General features: G+C 30.8%; 1 protein-coding gene across 1 annotated transcript; it reads right to left on the bottom strand.

The window, feature by feature from the left end:
- Positions 1 to 12,978: 12,978 nt before the first annotated feature.
- Positions 12,979 to 19,940, bottom strand: LOC127074177 (asparagine--tRNA ligase, chloroplastic/mitochondrial). The gene is made up of 15 exons (XM_051015473.1): positions 19,506 to 19,940; positions 19,319 to 19,387; positions 19,117 to 19,227; positions 18,385 to 18,489; positions 16,942 to 17,079; positions 16,352 to 16,432; positions 16,162 to 16,239; positions 15,960 to 16,028; positions 15,701 to 15,775; positions 15,504 to 15,587; positions 15,301 to 15,387; positions 14,465 to 14,560; positions 14,185 to 14,259; positions 13,718 to 13,844; positions 12,979 to 13,330 (listed from the first exon to the last, which is right to left on the bottom strand). The coding sequence occupies exons 1-15, from the start codon at positions 19,821 to 19,823 to the stop codon at positions 13,215 to 13,217; spliced, it is 1,629 nt and encodes a 542-aa protein (XP_050871430.1). The 5' UTR covers positions 19,824 to 19,940; the 3' UTR covers positions 12,979 to 13,214.
- Between the last annotated feature and the right edge of the window lie 2,331 nt (positions 19,941 to 22,271).

Here is a 22,271-nt window from a genome sequence, read left to right as displayed (position 1 = left end):
TCAATATAGGTAGTTAGAGAGTTTAAAGGTAGTTATCATCATAATGGGTGGTTTGCAATAGTTTTAACATTGAATACGCGTGAAAGCAAGTTAGGATGTTGAAGCCCACGTAAGGGGATACATGTAAAATCTTATGGAAATAACTGTTGTCAACATTTACCATTGTATCAGTATATAAGGTGATCTCATTGTTGTGATCATGGTCACAAATTTCATTTATTCTCTATAGGACTAAAGTATCCAAGTCACATAGAGAAACAATTTGTGAGATAAAATGTATGTTTGCGTTATTTCTTTAAGTCTTTTCAATTAAAACATTTACTTTTATGATATTTATTATGCTTTTTTTTTGTTTTCTTCTTCCCAAACAATTTTATATTGTTTCAATCATAATCTACATCAGTTTGTTAACATTTCAAACGTCTAAAATTCAATCACATTTTTTGTTGCCCTTTTCTGCAAAAATTGTCCTTAGGATTTTTTCCGAGTTTAATCCATTAAGAGAATTAAAACTCATGATTGTTTACTAAAATTACCAGTAAACCAATTGACACGCCCACTGAGATACTTTTGTGCAAGAAATCTTAACTTTTGCAGAAAACTGTTGTGTCTTTATATTCTTTATTTTTATTCTTCATACTAATGTTTGAGTGTGTGTGCGTTTGAGAAGTGATAGAATTAAAAGGAGTAGTTCTAGAGTTAATATGAACATGGCAACAAGAAAAACAAAAAACACTTCCCTTCCATAAAATGACGCACCAAATATAGAAAAACAACCTAGCGAAATGACAGTTGGTTGTATGGGAACTTCAACTTCTATTGAAGTAACCGTTCCCGTCATAAGACAAATGTCAGTTTAGACGATGTTACCAGGAATGGAGGTTTCCCCACCTCAGGTAACGAGTGTCCCAACTACCCTCAGGGTCACACAACCAATTTTGGGATATCCTAGACGTTTTTTTCTCCCAAAATTTTACCGTACCCCTTATTGGTAGGGAATATCCATATGGTAGGACAACTGCAATGAAGGAAGGCCTACAAATCAATCCATATTTGTATGCAGATAATGAAATAACTGTTGCATCCCCTCTCAATCCATACTTAACATCAACATATGCTATAAACAATCCTAGTTGAATGGCACAACCACCAGGAGAGTTAGGATATATCCCTCAAGTTATGTAATTCTTAACAACCACTTCCCTCATGTCGTTGAGGCAACAAATGGATGCGAGTAAATATGATATGGTAAGTATGCTTACGCAGTAAATTTGTATGGTGTTTAACCCTTTGATTCAAAACACTAACCATAGTTACAAGCAATTAGCGCACCATATGGGTTGAATTGCTGACTTTTTTGTGCTTCTCAAGCGCCTACTCATCCAGTGCCTAATAACCAAATCCCATAGTAGGTTATACCTGTCGAACAACCCATACCTAGGGTAGTCGAAGGTAGTGTAGGCCAAAATGGCCCTGAGATAGTATTGGTGCATAGAAACCAAGATGCAAACCAAGTAGTCAGGAATGTCCAACAAAATAATTTTTGGGGGAAAAACAATATAACTAATATGGTCGAACAAATTTTAGCCCATAATGGCCTTAATGTCGGCTAAAAAATTTCTCTGCTTTGTATGAATATATGTTGCAGACTGAACTTTCAAGGGGTTGAAAAATCCCTAAGTTCACCAAGTTTGCATGGGATACCATAAAATCCATTGTCGAACATATTGCTAGGTATCAATATGAGGCATGAGACTTTTCCATTAATTGGAAATTATAAATGAAGTAATTCCCAAATTATTTAATTAAGAATGCTTTTACATGGTTTACTAACCTTCCCTCAAATTGCATATGTAATTGGAATCGATTGGAAAGAGTATTCTATGGGAAGTTTTACATGGACCAGTCAAAGATTAGCATAAAAGAACTGGTCAGTGTAAAGAGAAAGTTATATGAGTCAATAGATGACTACCTTAATAGGTTTAGACTATTGAAGGTAAGGTTCTTTACACAAATTCCTGAACACGAGTTAGTTGAATTGGTTGTCGGAGGCCTCAAATATTCTATTAAGAAGTTAGATACCCAATACTTTAGGGACATGACCCAATTAGAAGACAGAGTTTGACCAGTCAAATGTTTGAAAGATGAGAAGTCTAGGTCAAATAAGTATAACAAAAAAAGAAAAATCTGCATATGTTGAGGTGGATGAAAATGAATAAGGGTCTGGTATAAGTTGTGAATATGTTGAAGAAAATGAGGTTAATCTGGCAGAACTAAAGCCAAATCCTCTTTACGTTTGTAAAGTTTTAAAACCTTCAAGTGGGAAAACTCATGTAGAGCCAAGTAAAAATGAGAAGTTTGTTACAAAACATATACATTTGATGTAACCAAGTGTGAATTTTTTTAACCTGTTGGGTTTCTGATGGCCAAATCATAGTCTCAAAGGGGCTTAAGACGCCACCATTAGAACAAAGAAAGAAAAAAAAAGTTGTAAATTTCATGGTTTTTTGGGTCATAAAACTTCTCAATGTGTTATTTTCAGGGATGTGGTGCAGAATGCTTAGAAGTATGGAAGCCTTAATTTTGCTAACAAACAGAAGTCCCGGATGGTGAAACAGACCCCTCAAAGGTTGAAGAAGCCTTTTTCGTCGATCATGTCGATGTTATGATGGTCGACGTTGTTGGAGGCCTTAACACAAAGGTGGGCAATGATAGTATACTCGACTAATATAAGCAAATGAAAGTGGTTTACCCTAAAGCTGAGGAAGAACTGATCGACTTCCTAAATAGGTGTAAAATTAAGGGCTAATAAGTGATGTTTTTCCCAAGTTGCAATGTAATGTTTAACAAAGAGGCTGCCAAAGAACTAGAGAAGGTCGTGCCTCAGCAACCAAGACAGTTTGGTAGAAATAACAAGAAGGAAAAATTTGTATTCAACAAAAGGGGAGTCCATCAAAGAAAACAACAAAGCAGGACTTACATCTCATCCTCTAACGTTCCCTGGGTGAGTGGGTCAGGCCTGTAAAAAAACAAATTTGGATCAACAAAAGTGGAGAACAATCAAAGTGGGTGCATGATCATCTTACCATGATCATTCACAACTATCCAAGAAGTATTCCTATACTTATAAAAACTACCTGGGGAAAAACCCTATGACCAGGACCTAATGGAGAAGGCACCAGCGTAAGAAAAAGGCTGCCTTCGAGGTTGAAAGCTCAAGTAAATATTGCAGTTGTCAAGCCACGACAAAATTTCAGACGGCGAAAAGGCATACGAAGCAAAGATTATTTCCCTTTTTTCCCATTGTGGCAAAGTCCAAAGACAAAGAGGCCATGTAGAAATAGGATGAAGACATGACAACATAAGACTTTGATTATAGTACTGAAAAAGAACTGGATATAACATGTAACATGATCTATGATGTGTTACCCATAGAGTTCGATAAGGTCACTGAAGTGACTGAAGAGGGGGACAATGGATTAACTGAAGAATTAACGAACCACAGACCTCTATGTTACTGTTGTCACACCCTAATTGTGTCCTTACCATTTCATATCATTTGGCTATAAGCATTTAAAATTTCATCGGATGCTAGGATGAGGGGTCACTATATCATGGCTTCAATCACCAAGGCATTCCTCATGATCATACATCATTTCATGTTCATCGGGATCATTGGATCACAAGTTAACATTTGGTCCATTTGATTGTGTTAATATATATCATTTTATTTCCTTCATAATATCACACCCTCAATTAGAAAAGTCAAAGTCAACACAAATGACTAAAAGTCAACATTTGATTTTGAAGGCTATTATTTCTAATTTAAATGCATCTTATTTATTCATTCATCATCTTTCCATTTTATGCATTTTTCATTCATACATTATGTGAGGTCGACAAAAGTCAATAAAAATGATACCTTGCAAATATTCAATTCTCTCTCTCTCTCTCTCTCTCTCTCTCTCTCTCTCTCTCTCTCTCTCTCTCTCTCTCTCAATATTTACAACCTTTTTATTTTCTATTAAAAATATATATTTTCTTTCTCTATCTATATATTTATCTATCTATCTCTTCCAGTATTAATATTTACATTTATAAAGACTATTTATAGTAAATTTTACTTTATTTTATTTGTCATGTCCATTGTAAATCAAATATCATACAAGATAAAAAATTGTCAAATACTTTAAAGATTTATATTATATTATTCTATCTAATGCTTATCATTTTGCGAAACAAACACACTCTATAAATTATTAATCAAACAATTAAAAGAGATTTAAATTTTAAAGAAAGCGTGTTTTGCTAGCCTTCATCATAAAAAGTTTAAAAGAGATCGTGATTATTAACCTCATTGAAGATTTACAATGAAATTTAATTATAATATGTAAATTTAACACTTTTAAAATAAAACTCAAATTATAGTTGTCTGAGTATCAAACAACTATAGCAAACTTTAATCGACTAAGTGAGGTTGGTTACATGGATAAAGTTTTTTCATAATAGTCTATCCATGATTATGCCTCTATTCAAATAGTTAATCTCAAGATCTTTTTTAATAATTTCTTTTATAATTTCTCTCTACCTCTAAATGATTGACCTCTTTCTATCTAATTTGATATCCTTACCACAGAATTTACAAGTCTTCACTCAATATGACCTAACCATCTTAGTCTATTTTCACAATCTTTCTTATTATATTATAGGTGTTACCCCAACACTCTTTCTAATAAAAATAGTAAATATTAAAAATAAGGGTAATGCAAGAAATTTATAATTAGAAAGTTTGTCTTGAATAAAATAAAAATAAAATTAATTATGTATTTGTAATAAATTCAAAACACAGTTTCTAAGACAAAATTTCTTTATTTAATATATAAGGGTACATGTTAGCATTACTCAAAAAAAAATTAGTGAAGTAAATAATAGTTAGTGATAAATAAATATTAATAAATAAAATTACTAATTAATTTTAATTTTAGCATCAAAGGTTATTTCAATGACTTAACAACTTTTATATATAAAATTTATATTTTATAAAGTCTATTTTAAAGACAAAAGAATATTTTTCTTTTACTTTTAAAATCTAGACTATTCTTATTGATGAATCAAGTTTCAAATAACTTTAATAGGGATTAAACTCAAAAGTTTATGTAGAATATTGTAAAATATGGACTTTAGTTAGGATGAAAAGTTGTAGGATTTGTTATGTATAAATATTTTCTTGTTACTAATATTTTTATAATTCATTTGTTACACTTGTTATTAATATTGTATCTGAACCATTTTCACGGATGGATCATCTCTCACTTCCCTCACATCATCGGGTAGGAAGTTGGGCCTACCTACGGTGATGATTGACCACGTGCAGCAACATTTGTTTCGTGCATGGGGAATAGTGTGATCAGACCGTTCAGAATCTCTCTTGACTGTATGATACCACATGACATTTGCCTCTGTCGATATGATGGTCACCACCAGACACATCAGTTTGATGTTATTTCCTTATACTCGAAATGGATGACATGTGAGTCATCTCTTATGTATCCTTATATGTCCTTGCGAGTGATGTGCCAGTTTGGATACGTGCAGATTATTCTAAGACCTCCTAATGAGTTCGCTACTGAGGGTTACTTGATACCAAAGGAGTATCCTCGGGTGTCAGCTCATTTTTAGTGGGCTTATGCTGAGGATTACATGGCATGGTTTTATAGGGTGTCACATCATATCATAACACCAGACGCTCTTGGAAGACCACCTAGGTCAGCTAACCAGGAGGCACTTGAGGTTCAAGTTGACCACACTGAGATGTGATGGAGATCTGTCGACGTGTTGTGAAGATGGGTAAAAGAGGCATAGAGGCAGAACTCTTTTGAGGATGACAATCCCCGATTGATCCTTGTGGAGAACATGATTGCCGAGTTACGAAATAACGTGCAGTACAAACAGAAGAGAGCATATGGATTAGACATACCTAGTAAATTATGTTTGAATGTATTTTTTGCGTATGGATTAGACATACCTAGTAAATTATGCTTGAATGTATTTTTTTTTTTGTATTTTCAAACAAATGTTATGTAAGGTCTTGATTTTTAATTAATGTGTGACTATTAAACTTTCAATTGAGTTTAATATTATTTGAGTTTGATTTAAAACAACTTTGCTTTAAAAAATTACAATAACTTTGCTTTAAAAAATACAATGTTGGGACAAAGATTCTATCTAAAATCATTCAAAAGACAAATAACATACGGAAATGCATCTCCATATTATATCTACTTTTAATATATAAAAGTTAATTACCACCATAATTACTTAATTACCCTAATTACAATCCATAATACAACTACTTTCATGTTCCTATAAATAATTTCGTACTAAACTCTATTTAATACTCTAACTAACTCTACCATTTTACAATTTAATAAAAATATATATTTAATTGTATAATTATATGTTATTAAATTATAACTTTAAATTAAAAATAACTATTTAATATAGTTGATTAATATTAATTGAGTAATTTAATATTATTGTTAATTTACCTACCAATTAATTATCAATAATAATAATAACAATAATAATAATTAATTGGTAGGTAAATTAACAATAATATTAAATTACTCAATTAATATTAATCAACTATATTAAATAGTTATTTTTAATTTAAAGTTATAATTTAATAACATATAATTATACAATTAAATATATATTTTTATTAAATTGTAAAATGGTAGAGTTAGTTAGAGTATTAAATAGAGTTTAGTACGAAATTACTTATAGAAACATGAAAGTAGCTGTATTATGGATTGTAATTAGGGTAATTACGTAATTATGGTGGTAGTTAACTTTTATAGATTAAAAGTAGATTTACCCGCCATATATGATAAGAATATTTTTAAAATTTAAATAGTATATTTATTATTTGATTTGATTTGATTTAATTGAGATCCAAACTCTATAAATTAAAATCGGTTACTTATTATGAACAATAATATAGGGTCATTCCAATGTCAATCTATTATTAATTGAATTTTACATAGATGTAATTTTGCAATAACACGCTGCCATATTGAATCTTATACCGCTGTTATCTTTGCACTAACATATTTTATCCTTTCAACAGAATAATTATAGTAAATACGTACATTCTGTATACCGAATTATAATAAAAATGTATTAAAATCAAAAGCAATGAAACTGTTTACAATAAATAAAAATATAGAATAACATCTTAAAATTCTATTCTATTTGATTATTCATTTACTTATTACTAATTTATTTATTATATAAAAATATATCAAATAAAATTTTAAATATATGTTGTGTCATTAGCATTTATTTCAACTTTTGATTTATTATTGATTTTTTATTTCAATGAATTTTTCTTTAAATATTTATGATCATGAAAAAATTAGACTATATTTTTATTTTCTGTAAACAGTTTTATTGCTTTTGATTTTAATACATTTTTATTATAATTCGGTATACAGAATGTACGTATTTACTATAATTATTCTGTTGAAAGGATAAAATATGTTAGTGCAAAGATAACAGCGGTATAAGATTCAATATGCCAGCGTGTTATTGCAAAATTACATCTATGTAAAATTCAATTAATAATAGATTGACATTGGAATGACCATATATTATTGTTCATAATAAGTAACCGATTTTAATTTATAGAGTTTGGATCTCAATTAAATAAAATCAAATCAAATAATAAATATACTATTTAAATTTTAAAAATATTCTTATCATATATGGCGGGTAAATATCAATAATAATAATAATAACAATAATAATAATTAATTGGTAGGTAAATTAACAATAATATTAAATTACTCAATTAATATTAATCAACTATATTAAATAGTTATTTTTAATTTAAAGTTATAATTTAATAACATATAATTATACAATCAAAACGATATTATATATGTGTAACATCAAAGGTTGGATCCTTTTCAGCATTTTGCCACACACCTCTATCAAATTTATATACTTTTTTTTTCCAGGTTATTAGGTTTGTAATTTTATAGTCATCTAAATTTGCAGTTACATTAATTTTTGAATTTTTTTTCAGTGAAAATGAGTAGAAAGGTTGATTCTGTGAAAGACATCAATGACTCAAAAGAAACTTGGCGTCTTGCTGTTCAAATAATGGATGTTTGGAGTGTTGTGAATAATAAGGGTATTGAACATTTGGAGATGATTGTTATGGATTCCTTGGTAAATTGCTTTTCTTTTTTTAAGTATAGATTTTTGTATGATAGTTAGTAATTACAACAAAATGCTTTTTTGTATAACATATAAAAAGAAGATTATTTTCATTTTGTTAGGGTGATCGGATTCAGGTCCTTATTCGTCATGACCATTTACTGAAATGGAAAGAGGTCATTAAGGAGAATATGACCTGCATTATAAACAATGGCAGTGTCTATAACAATGATTTTCAGTGGAAGGTATGTGATCATTAAAAAAAATTGTGTTTCTTGGTGGTACCACAATGAAGGCAATCGAACTTCAAAATATTCCACCTAAAGGATATTTCTTTAAAGATTTGAAGTAATGCGCATTGTTTTCATAACTTATGTGTTTGATAAATTTATATATTTTGCATCACTGAATCCCATCATATAATATTGTTTATTTATATTGCAAAATAGGGGTAATTGCATAAATTGCAATTTATGGGAAATCTATGGATCAAAATTTTTGGCTTACTACAATGATCCTAAAAACAATGGAGCTATTGTAATTTTGCTCACTCATGCAATGGTAAAAGATGGCCAAGGTATTACACTATCAGACTTTATAAATACATAGCTGATTTGTATTTTTCATTATACGTTCAATAATTTTTATATTAATTATACAATTTACAGTGTCAAATGCATGGACTGGTTCCAAATTGTTGATAAATGAAGACATCCATGAAATTCAAGATTTTATGTCTAAGTATGGATTTTATTTATTTATTTATATTCAGATTATTATACATAATTTTTAATTTCAAAAATAATCTTATTTCTATAGGTTGCCTACTAATGAACAGAAGGAGAAGCCTACTCAATCTGCAAAATCTCTTTCTAATTGGTCTGGTGGTTCTCAGTATTCGCCAGTAGAAAGGTTTGTTCATAATGCGAAATGTATGTCCTTAAGTCAGTTCTGCAAAATTAAACATGTAAGTTGAATACTATAGAGCCGAATTTATCTTTACTATTACAATTATATTGTTTGCTTTTTGAAATTAATATCATTTTTGATTTGCTTTTAGGAAACTTTATGTGTTACTGTAGCAACCACATTGAAATTTGCTGTCTCAAAGTATGAATGGTTTTATTATGGCTGCACAAGGTGTTCTTCGAAAGCACCTAATCCTGAAAAAGCTTATGAATGTTCATGTGGGCAAAAAGTCGAACACCCTATACCAAGGTACATATAATCTAGATGAATTGCAAATAAATTTGGTAATGGATTTGTTATTAATCATATTATTTTCTTCGTTTAAAATACTATAGGTACAAGATTGAGATATATGTTAGCAATGGTGAATCAAAATATCGATTTGTATTCTGGGATTCCGAATGTGCTGCTATACTTGGAATGACTGCTGAATTTATGCATAACTCTATGGTGGAGGTACATTGTTATACATAAGTTAAAATGTTAATAGTTTATCGAGTTGTAAAGTTCAGATTATCACTCATGGTTGATATTTTATTTTTCCATTAGAATGGAGAAGATGATCCAATGGTTTATCCTGATGAGCTTGAAATGTTGTTGAATAAGAAAATGGCTTTTAGAGTTAAGGTGCAGCCAACGTTTTCCCAAGCGTCTGTTTGGAAGCTTTGTGATGATGAAGCCTTTGTTAAAGAGATTGAAAATGACTACATAGTAGAAGACGTATAATATTCACTTAATTAATGTATTATTTAAACATTTAACAAGTATAATAAATATTCGATGTTTCAATGTGCAGAATCAGTCTAAAACTGAATATGCAAAGTTGGTCCCTAACAAAGAAAATTTGGAAACTTCCGCAGTAAGTATCTTCATTTGTTAACATAATAATCTTCTATGATAAATATTGTATTATTATAATTCATTTTATATCTGACAATTAATTTTTTATATTGCAAGCAAACATTATCTGCATCGGGTGAAAATGATCCAGAATCAATCATTCTAATGACTCCGGCTAAGGATGTTGTAATTGCTGACAAGGGTGAAAAAGTTGATTTTGAAGCGTCTGGCGCTACGCAATTATCAGGCACCAAACCATCCAAGAAATTAAAGATAGAACCATCTTCTTAATTAGAATTTTCGGAAATTTGATATTGAAATATATTTTATGAACTTTTTAGCACCAAAATGAGTTTAAGTATGAAGTTGTTAAGAACATGATATGTTTTGGTTGTAGGATGTGTTCTTACTTTTTTGAAGTGTTTATTTTGTGGGATTACAATTGACATTTATATTTCATGTATGGTTTAAAGGATGATAATGAGTATTTAATTCATGTGTGTGAAATTACTCAAAATCCTATGTTGTTATGTTGAACATTGTGTTTTGTGTGTTCTTTCAACTACAAAATTTATATGAGTATCATATCTTCAAATGTTAATAAGTATTTTAGATTGATAACAAAATACGTTGTCATCTTATGAAATATGTGTATACGACTAAATTATAAATAGATTATTACATGTCATGTTTGGTTTCAACATGCCTAATGGTGTTAGAAATTAAAAAAACAATTACATAAAAATTTATTATGAAATCCTTCAAAACTAATTATAGAAAACACATAGAAACACATTTTTTTACAATTTTTTTCAAAGTCTAATACATATGTTAAAATTGCAGGTAGTTCAGAAATGTTGGAGCAATGTTTGAATCTTGCATTCAACTGAATTAAGGATTTATAAAAAAAACAAGGTATAATTATCATATACAGTGAATTATCTTTTGATTGGTAATGGAAAATCTACATTGTTTGTTTGAAATGATTAAGTTAAGCATGCAACTATACTTTTTATCAATCTCACGTCATCATATATAGTATTATAACTCAATATATTTAAATTATTTATTTGCCAAAATATAGTTGGGGGTTGAAATGAATAATTATGTCCACTGCCTCCTTTCTATTGGCTAGGTCAGTGGAGTATTAAAATAATTCAGCCGTAAGATAATTAATGTTATGCATGATTTGTAATAAATCAATAAGAATATCAATTCTTTATATATTTAGTTGTACAAGAAAATGATTGTAAATAATTAAAGTGGGCTAAGAAAATGGGCCCCACTAAATCCCACTATGTATTATATAAAATATAATTAAAAAATTGATTCAAATATATCAAAATACATTAAAAGAGAGTTTTTCATTGGGTAAGGTGATGTATGATATGAGTAATTTCCAATAGGTGAATTATTTTATGGATTTGGGATAAAAAGAGAATTTTGAAATCTTGAATTATGGTGTGGATTTGGAATAAGAGGTGGATTTCCAAAATATGGGGTGTTTTGTTGATTTGGGATACAAAGAGGACTTCCATCATTTTGCATAAAATTGGAGCATGTGTTATGTTGATTGAGGTTCATTTTCAAATGAAATGTGTACACACAAAAATTAAAATTAAATAAAATAAATTGGTCAAATTTAGACTAGATGTGAGTGAAAAATGTGATAAAATAAATTACCTATTTATACTACTAAAAAATATTACCGTTATTTTATTGTTGTTGCAATCTTATCATTCCAAAATGAAATCAATATCCTGAAATCAATATCCTGAAATCATCACTTCCTAAAAGGTTGCGGGCAGGTTTTGTATAAACCCAGTTTTTTAAGGACCAAAGAATTGTACGAAGTTAAATCATTTTTGTTGTTGGACTTATTTCTCACAATTTTAACTAAAATTGTGAACCCTTTGTTTCAATATCTTTTGTTGCATTAAACCTTGCTGTATCAATTGCAATTAATTTCAACATTTGGTAGTATTCATTACTATATTTTAAAACAAATGAGGTTCTGGTATTTCTTTTACATGGTTTATGTATTTTGGTTAAATAATCATTTATTATGAAGGTTAATATTTGCGCTTTTATACCTCAAATTAGTAACAGATTGGAAAATTTTATCCATTACTAAATAAATATATTTTTATTTCTTATGTCCAAAATCTCAATGATAAATGGAATGTTTATTCATAACATTAACAATGGAATGTTTATTATATATCAATATATCAATAAATTGTAAAAATATTTTTGTATTATATTTTTTGATTATTTCCTTAATATAATATACAAAAAAATTAAGCAAATTATATTACTATAAATTAGTAATGTTTTACTTTATTATGTCCCAAACTGGAAAAAGTTATTTGTAGAAATTTTTTGAACCCATTTATTGATCATTTAACATCCATTACATTAAAAAAAACTCTTATACAATAAATTTGTGTACGTTGATCCAACCATATATATATATATATATATATATATATATATATATATATAAACAAAAAAAATATATTATATTTTAATTTTTTAAAAATAAATTATTGCACTTGCGCGACCCGTGCGAACGCACAGTCCTTTACTAGTTATATTTAAAATAGAGTGGATCTCATAATAGTATTTTCTAAAATTTTAAATGCGTCTAAAAAATACATGTCATACATTTAAAAGGATATTTTCAAATTTTCAAAAGTGTGAGATGTATACTTAAGGGTGGAAAAAGCATCCCCTCTCCAATTAAATAGTCAAATGGTGGCCCGAGGCATGGTTCATAATTTTAACATTCGTACTCTTAGCTAGGTAACTAACTATAAGAGAACAGGGAATAAAACGAATATTAATTAAAATTAAAAATACAGATACAACTCAACTAAGAAACTATTAAAATGAGTTTTAGAAACTAAGAATGGTAAAAAAAACTGCTAAAAGAATAAGACAATATAATCATCACTAAAAACTTATTCAACTAAATTAAAATACAACATAACTATATTGTTAGATACAAACAATTTAGTTCTCACTCTATAATCATTTTTAAATTAACATCACTAAATAATTTTTTATTTGGATTTTTAAAATAATTTTAAAACATTTTATATAGTAGCTTTATAATTTAAAAATAAAAAGAATACAATCAAAGAATGCAAATTCCAAATAAATCTACAGGGTCTAAAAGATTAGAACTCGGCCGAGCCAGGTGTTCTAGGAAAAGGAATCACGTCTCTTATATTATCCATTCCTGTTGCAAACTGGACAAGTCTTTCAAAACCCAAACCAAAGCCAGCATGAGGAACTACACCCAAGAAGACACAGCATAAAAGTCACCATGGTGAGTTAACAGTGCTAATTTAATTAATCTCACACATTATAATACTATCATATACTTTTCTAATTAACGACTTTAGACACATTATTTGAAATTTATTTGAGTGGAGATGTAACGTATTTACAACATCTGCATGTCCGGCCCAGAACAACTTATATTAAGACTGCATGAGCATGAGCAGTGCATATATATGCGCAACTCGTGCAACTAAGTTTTGAGCCAAAATATGGAATGAGACCGTTCAAATAAAGTAGATAGAGCACTGATTAGCAAAAAAATAAAAGTGATCTATTGTATTAGGAATGTTCTATATGAACTTTCAAGAAAATAGGCTTAGAGAGAAAGACGTCAGACCTGATCCATATCGACGCAAATCAAGATACCACCAATATGCATCCTTATTCAACTTTAAATCATCTAAACGAGCTTCTAAATGCTCAAGTCGCTCTTCTCTTTGGCTTCCACCAATAAGTTCACCAATCTAACAAGGAGAGAGTGAAACCAAATCATACCAACGAGCATATAGTTCTGCTAGTCCAAAAACAAAAGCATACTAGTACTGTCTATCCTTATATAATCACGAGGCTTCACCAGCCCATTATCATTAAACTGTAATATATACCTTGGAATAACTCCTTTGTTATTTCACTAAACAAACAACCCGAGCTCAGATTAATAACATTTATCAGACAAAAGATAGGTTCTCTTTTTTTAAGTATCTCCAAGCCCAAGTTTCTACTCTTTCGGATAGTACTGAGAATTTGTTAAATACAAACATTACTAAATAGTAATTATATATTATATATATATCTTAAAACTACCTTTGGAACCAACATGTCCATGGCTGCAACTGTCTTTCCATCATCATTCTGTCGCATATAGAATGCCTTAATATCCTGAAAATGTTGAATAGAAAATGTTGAAAATGTTTTTCTTAACTTTTTGAGGACTCCTATATCTTGCCTCAAGGACAGCATTTCTTATTCTTTCATTTACAGCGTCAGTCATTTTAAATGATATTTACAATGCCGTCGTCTATTGTCTTCCGTATACTGTAGTTTGAACACAGTGAACAGAAAATGAAGGCTAAAAGTAGCATGCCTTTGGATAGTCTCTGATTATAACAGGGCACCCACCAAATGCCTCTTCAGTTATATAACGCTCATGTTCACTCTGCAGATCACAGCCCCATTTCACCTATGCAGCCAAGTAGAAAAATATGTCAAATACAATTTGGAAGCACCATGCAAATATAAAATTATAAAGCTAATACTACCCCCGTTTCAAAATCCCTGTCGTTTAAGGTTTTTTGCACACAGATTAAAAAATGCAAATGATATTGTCATAAAATGTTACACTTTTACTAAATTAGCCTATTAATGCGTTGGAAGTAGCGTAAAGAGTAATAATTAAAGGATACAATTAGAAAAGTAACAATCATTTCTACATTGAAAAGTGAAAATAAGAGTCATTTTGAAACAAATTTTATTTGCTAAAACGACAATCATTTTGAAACGGAGGGAGTCATATAGCCTATACTAGATTGTGAACCAATCAAATGCTAGATGATTATTTTTTTTGCTATCCATCTGTATGACTAGTGATCTAGAGTGTAATACTCTTCCGTTTGTTGCTTGTAGTTTTTGTTCTGTTTAGTTTGGCTTTTGTGCTAATTTTACTAGGTTTTTGAGTACTTCTAGTACTTTGTATCTGTGGATTTTTGGTTTCTTGTTTAATACATCATTTTCTCTGCCATTCAAAAATAAAAACAGAGCTTACTTGTGATCTAGAGTGTAATACAAAGTATCCTCAATCAACTAGGGAAGAAAAAGGAAACAAATGCGGAAAAATGAGGTAAGAAAGAAACAGTCAAATAAAAGTGTGTGCATATTGAATAGGTTTGCTACAAATGGAGAAAAAATTGAAAATTGCATTACCGGGAATTCAAATTTCTTTTTTGCTCGTGACAGCAGATCTACCGCTTCAGTGTAAGTTATTTGCAACACATCTTTCTCTGCTACATTCTTTTCACAATGTAACAAAAGATTACACAAAGTGCATGCTAGTAATTAGAATAGACATTTACAGGTATGAATCAAATAAAGACCAGTAATATGATGGTTACACTGAGAGCTCATACACTCAATCGATCAATGATTCCTTTGTCAATCCATGAATTAAAAAACTCCATGTCTTCCTTGCAGTTATCAAGAATGTGCCTTATCTTCATAAACAAACACATGAAGAACACAAGCTTTAATACGAGAAATAACAAAATTGAGCTTCAAAAAACAATCTAAAGAACATGGCTTTAAAAAACTGTTATAGGTTACATACAACAAATTGGAGATAGGCAGTTGCACAGGCCATGTCATCATTTAGATCAGCGAATGCAAGCTCCGGCTCAATCATCTGTAGAAGCAAAAAGATACCTATTCTTTTATTTTTGTTTCACAAGTCATGTATAAGAATGACAAATAAGACTCAAACACTTAGACTTAGAAACGGAAAATCATCGTGGTCATGGGTTCAATCCCGGGCAAAGAAGAAGAAATAATACTAACTACTAACAACTTGCCGCTAAAAAAGGACTTACCCAAAATTCAGCCAAGTGCCTAGAAGTGTGAGAATTTTCTGCTCGAAATGTGGGACCAAATGTATACACCTGCATGGGTAAAGACTCCATTTATTTCAATTTGCAATTCTTACATGCTGGATTTTAAAGAAGACGGATGCATGTATAAAATAAAATTAAAAATTAAAAAAAAAATGTAAAGGAGAGAAGGTAATGTGTGCACATCAGAAAGAGAAGTAGCATAGGTTTCCGCATTAAGTTGGCCTGAAACAGTCAAAAATGCTGGTTTTCCAAAAAAGTCCTGATACACAGAATGGCTTCAATTAGAATATGTAAAATACAGTGACCAGGTTGCATTCATATTGGCTGTTGATAACTGATATCAAAAGAGAACAGATATGCATTCGACTCACTTGTGACCAGTCAATTAATCCATCCTTCATTTTTGGAATAGCATCAACCGGAGAATCAGTGGTTTCATGGGAATTTGGTATCTGTAAGAGAGAAACAAACTGAATTTATAATAAGACAAAAAATCAGTGTAAATATTCAGGACGAACTTATAACCCGCTCTTGACACCATTTTTTAGTCATGGAAATCAACTTCCTTTATTAAGGAAGGTAATTTATCAGGGGGCTGCTATGTGTAGTAAATATAAATAAAGTAATAAACTCTGCATAAAACAGATTTGTTAATCTTGAATTATTTAGAGCTAGACAATATTTTCAAGATATGAGTGAATACGTCAAAGAATCCAAGCTATAACCGAACCTTCGGCTCAAAGGCTAAAAAGTAAAGGACGATGTAACATGTCTATTTGGGGCAGGACAGCTTCCCCCATAAGCAGGGCTTTGTAATAAATATTCTAATTATGAGATTTTCAGGTGGGCGGAGAAGACGAGTAGGATAATTGTTCCCTTGAGCATTCAAAGTGAACCATTAACATAAAATTTGATATAAATATTCATACAAAGAGAAAGTATCTCAAGAAACCGTAAATACCAAGGTAGTAACGCAAAACTGTTCACCAGCTCCCTCACAATCTGAAGCTGTGATAATAGGACTTGAGACCCATACAAACCCATTTTCTTGGAAGAACTTGTGTGTAGCATAGGCCAATGCATTCCTAACCCTTGCAACCTGAAAATTTTACAACATCAAAAGAAAACACTAATAGTGAAAACAAAAGTCAGATGCTGAATGTTAAGAATTCACAACGGGAGTCAAGAAAAGGAAATAACAAGCTTATTAACCAATTGAAAATGAACTGAATAACAGAAATCTCTCCTGCAAGGATTTCTCCTTCTACGACTGAGCCACTGCTCTGTTTTCCCAAACCAAAGCATCAGAATCCCCTTCTGCCATTTCCTTTTTCCCCCATTTCTTAATTGAGCCTCTTCAACAAACTAACCAACCAAACTATTTGGAATCCCTATTATTCTACTCTTCTATCCTCAATCCATGTTTAATTAACCCCTTGTGACAAACTTTAATGCACAGAAAATACATCAAAACATCATGTAGTCCAAAAAGACGGAAGGAAACTAACAAACAGCAACTATAAAGAATTATTGTCAAAGCATTCTATACCAATATTCTGTTTGCATTGAAAAGTGACACGATTAGATCTTCAACCTATGAAGATGATACAAACAGGTTCAGTGCCCACCGGGTTGATTAATAGCATAAGGCCGGAAGCTACAACATATGGTATTTCAAAAACTATCAATGGTTGGTTTTGAGCATAAAATCCAATACATAACTCCTACTACTTGCATTGTTGTCAATGGCGGTCCCCGGCGGAGAGCCAAAACCCCCACCATATCGGACGATTATGGCGAGAATCAACCGATATTTAGCATTGCGGTGAGTCCAAAAAGCGCCACATATTTTCACCATAGCGCCGCCATTGCAGATATTTGATAACAATGACTACTTGGAGATACAATTGCAGCAGAACAAAAATAATGTCCACCGGAAGAATTTTAGAGTGGCACTGAACCAATTTCATTTTTTGGACTATTTATACATATTATTTTACATATATACATGACTTAAACTCTGACCTGTCAGAGTAATTTGGGGTAACATGAACAATCGAAACACTCAAACTAGTTAGGTGGTCTGGCTCATATTTTATGTAGTCCACACACTGCAATCACATTCGCACCAGTCATGCCCTTCCAATAAATGGATGCATCATATTTTGGAGATGACTATCTGCACCCCCACTTTTTGCTTGTAAATAAATTCTTCATTGTAAATTACAAGAAACTGGTGCACATTCAATCATCTAGAAATTGACATCGCATAATATGATGGATAGAAAACAAGAATATTAAAAAAAATGCAGTGAAGAAAATGAAGGAACTGTTCCTTTTTGCATAATGAGGCGATGGCATAAGCAGGGAAGGTAAACATAGACTAAAGAAAAGAAAAGCATACTGCGCCAAAAGTATTTGTCCTTGCACGAAGATGTGCTTTTGTTCTTAAAAATTCTCTGCTGACTCGTTTCTTTTGGATGGGAAAAGACGGATCACTCTTGCCAACCTGATTAATATAAGACCAAAGTTTTTCATGATATTGCAAACTTGATGTTAAAGATTTAAATGAGACTATTAACAGGTATAAATATTGAAAAAAATGAAATCTACCATAATCATTTGCAGAACTATTGTTCCTTTCAGTTATATTATTGTAACAAAAAATCATGAAAAAGCATAAAAATATGAAGAAAAATAGCAGTCTAAACTGTATAATCTGATCTAAATAGAGATGCAATGATAAAATCAAGCCATGTAAAACGATCACTAAATTTTTATTAAAACATTATTGGTTTTATAGAGCATAAAGCAAAAATATATTCTTCAGCCGTGCCAAAAGCCCGTGGCAAGCTCCTTCTTAAGCATCTAGCCAAGTGAGACTGTCAGCACTTTGACATAACACACACACACACATACGCATCAACATGTTAAAAATAACAAAAGTATCTAGAGTGGCAAAACAGTTGCGGAGAAGAGAAGTTTATGCAACATTATATTGCTATATATGGGGGAAATAAAAATGGGGGCAAAAGGTTAGAACTTAAAACAGAACAAAATGCTGATATATCTAGCTAGATAACAGAAACTACGAGACCTTGGTATTATCATTAAGAGTAATTAAGAATTAACTTACCACTACTATTTTGTTAAGCTTCAATTCCACTTTCTGTTTTGCTCCTTGGCTCTTAACCACAACTCCTTGCACCCAAACAGATGCACCAGTGGTTACCAATCCAGATTCTACCTAAAAATAACAATAACCTCCTTTAGTTGAAAACACAAACACAGAATCTCCTTCCATAACAAGTAAGAGTACAAAAAACAATCATACTAACCTGATCATAACCCTCAACCTCAGAGTCCAACACACATTGCATGTTAGAAAGGCACGAACCATCGTTAATCTAAACACAAAATCACTCAATCAGTTATAAAACCAATAGTCCAATTAAACTAAACTACAATGCAATTAGGTTAATTAGAAGAAAGTGCAATAAAATTGACAAGTTGAATTGAACTGACCTCGAGGAAAGTGACGCTACTCTGAAGGCGAAGAGTGCGAACCCATCCCTGAAGGACGAGGGTGTTACCGAGGCTATCGAATTGCTCGGATTTAACATCGGCGACCTTGAGCTTCTTCCGGAATTGCGGAACCGTGTTGGTGGAAGGAAGAGTAGCGGAGCAGAAGAGACGGCGGTTTCGGGAGGAGAAGGGGGAAGATGGAAGAGGAAATGGACGGTGAAAGGAAGGTTTAGGTGTTGAAGTATTGAGATGAAGTGAGAGAAAAGCATATGCGGCGTAACTGTATGGTTTTGCAATGCGTAACGGCCTTGTGGCCATTGCAACACTCGTTTGCTTGTTTTCTTCTTCGACTTCGTTGCCGCTCTCTGCTCACTTCTTACTTCCTGACAACTCCTATATCCGCTGAATTAGATATATTTTTTATTTTACCACATGATTTATTTTTCTTTTCTCTTAAGAATATGTTTGGATATTTAAAACGAATATAGCAAAATAAAAATGAGAAAAATAGAAGTAAATTGGAATGAAATTAATTTCTTTAAATTCTATTCTACTTGATACTCTATTTTGTCAAAAAGAAACTAATTTTTAATTTTTATTTTTAAAATTGAACTTTTCTACGGCTTTGAAGAATTTTTTTATCCTTTATTTTTTATGGTGTGACTTTATATCTAATGATTTTGTGTAATATATTGAAGTTTCTTCTAAATTGAAAATTCATAAGATGAACACAGTAATCTGTGAATCCATAATTATTCGTATTATAAATGTGTTTGTGTTCTTCTTTTATTTTTGTATGGTTTTAGGTATTGAAGTTGGAATATGATAAAATTAGCATTTAAGGTGTGTATGGTGGTGGTTTCTATGGACTAGTTATGTTGTTTTTTTGAATTCGCTGTTTTTTTTAACATTGATTTTTATGAGTAAAAAATATCTTTTTATAAAAAATAAATAAAAACATACAAACTTTATTTAGATGAATTTGTTTTGTTGTTTAAGATAAAATTGAAGTAAACCCTGTATGTTTACAAGTACTTTTTTATACAAATTACATTCTTGTAAACTAACTACTTGACATTAAAAGATTAGATTATTGATACAACTTATCCTAATAAAATAATTCATACAGTCCATACATGTGTTGTTTCTTTGAGGTACTTCACGATTCTCCTCATGAATGCAAGATGTGATTCCTTTGGATTTGTTTGAAACCGTGCACAAAGACAAACACTAAACATAATGTTAGGACGACTTGTCGTCAAATATAATAAGAAATCAATCATACCTCGATATCTTGTGATATCAATGGAAAAATTGGATTCATCTTGAGCTACATACATTTTGGAACCCATTGGAGTAGCCATTTCTTTGCAATTATCCATATCAAATCTTTTCAACAATTCTTTTCAATGCTTGGATTTGTTGATGAAGATGTCAGTCTTTAATTTCTTAATTTGTAGTCCAACAAAGTAGTTCATCTTACTCATTATAGACATCTCGAACTTTCCTTTCATCATCAATGAAAATTCTTCACATAATTCTTTGTTTGTTGAACTGAATATGATGTCATCAACGTAGACTTGAACCAATAAAGTATGATTATTAATTTTCTTAATAAACAAAGTATTATCATCTTTACCTTTTTCAAATCCTATTTCACATAGAAAATTGTTAAGTCTATCATACCATGCTATTGGTGCTTGCTTTAAGCCATAAATAACATTTTTCAACTTGAAAACATGTGAAGGATTCTTGAAGTCTTCAAATCTGGGAGGTTGTTTGACATAGACTTCCTCATTGATGTATTCATTCAATAAGACACTCTTGACATCCATTTAGAATAACTAAAAGTTTAATGAAGAAGCATAATCAAGTAATAAACAAATAACGTCTAACCTTGCAACCAAAGTGAATGATTCTTCAAAGTCAATTCATTCTTCTTGATTATAACCTTGAGCGATCAATCTTAATTTATTTCGAAAAATTATACTCTCGTCACATGTGTTCTTAAACGATAATTTGGTACCTATGATGTGTTTACCACTTGGTCTAGGAACAAGTTCTCAAACTTGATTTCTTTCAAATTGATTTAATTATTCTTGCATGGAAAGTATCCATTGGTTGTCTTCTAAGGCTTCATCAATTTTTGAAGGCTCTATTTGAGAAATAAATGCCATATTCAAGTATGAATCCTTGAGATTGAGTCTTGTTAAAACTTCTTTACTTATGTCACCAATAACTTTATCAGTTGGGGGATTACGATGAGTTCTCCATTCTTGAGGAAGATCTCTTTGATTTGTCTCTTGTTTGGTTGATTCCTCTTTGTGTTCCTATTGATTATCATTTTTGACTTCGGTAACATATTCCATATGAATTTCTAAAATATATTCATCATCATCACAAATAAGTATATCCTCCTTAGAATGGTTAGATTCACCAAAGGAGACATGCATTGATTCTTTAATAGTTAAAGTTATTTTATTATAAATCATATAGCATTTACTAGAAATAGGGTAACCAAGAAATATACCTTCGTCGGATTTCTCGTCAAACTTATCGAGATTTTCTTTGTCATTATTGAAGATAAAGCACTTACATCCAAATATATGAAAGTGAGAATTTTTTGGCTTTCTTCATTTGAAGAGTTCATATGGAGTCTTTTTCAATATTGGTCTTATAATAACCTGATTACTTACCTAACATGTTGTTCTAACCGCATCCGCCAAAAAATACTTTGGCAGACTTGAATCACTAAGTACTGTTCTT

This window comes from Lathyrus oleraceus, chromosome 4 (assembly GCF_024323335.1).
Source record: "Lathyrus oleraceus cultivar Zhongwan6 chromosome 4, CAAS_Psat_ZW6_1.0, whole genome shotgun sequence".
Taxonomy (NCBI): Eukaryota; Viridiplantae; Streptophyta; class Magnoliopsida; order Fabales; family Fabaceae; genus Lathyrus; species Lathyrus oleraceus.
The sequence above is the reverse complement of the archived record's forward strand: the minus strand, read 5'-3'. Positions and strand labels throughout refer to the sequence as shown.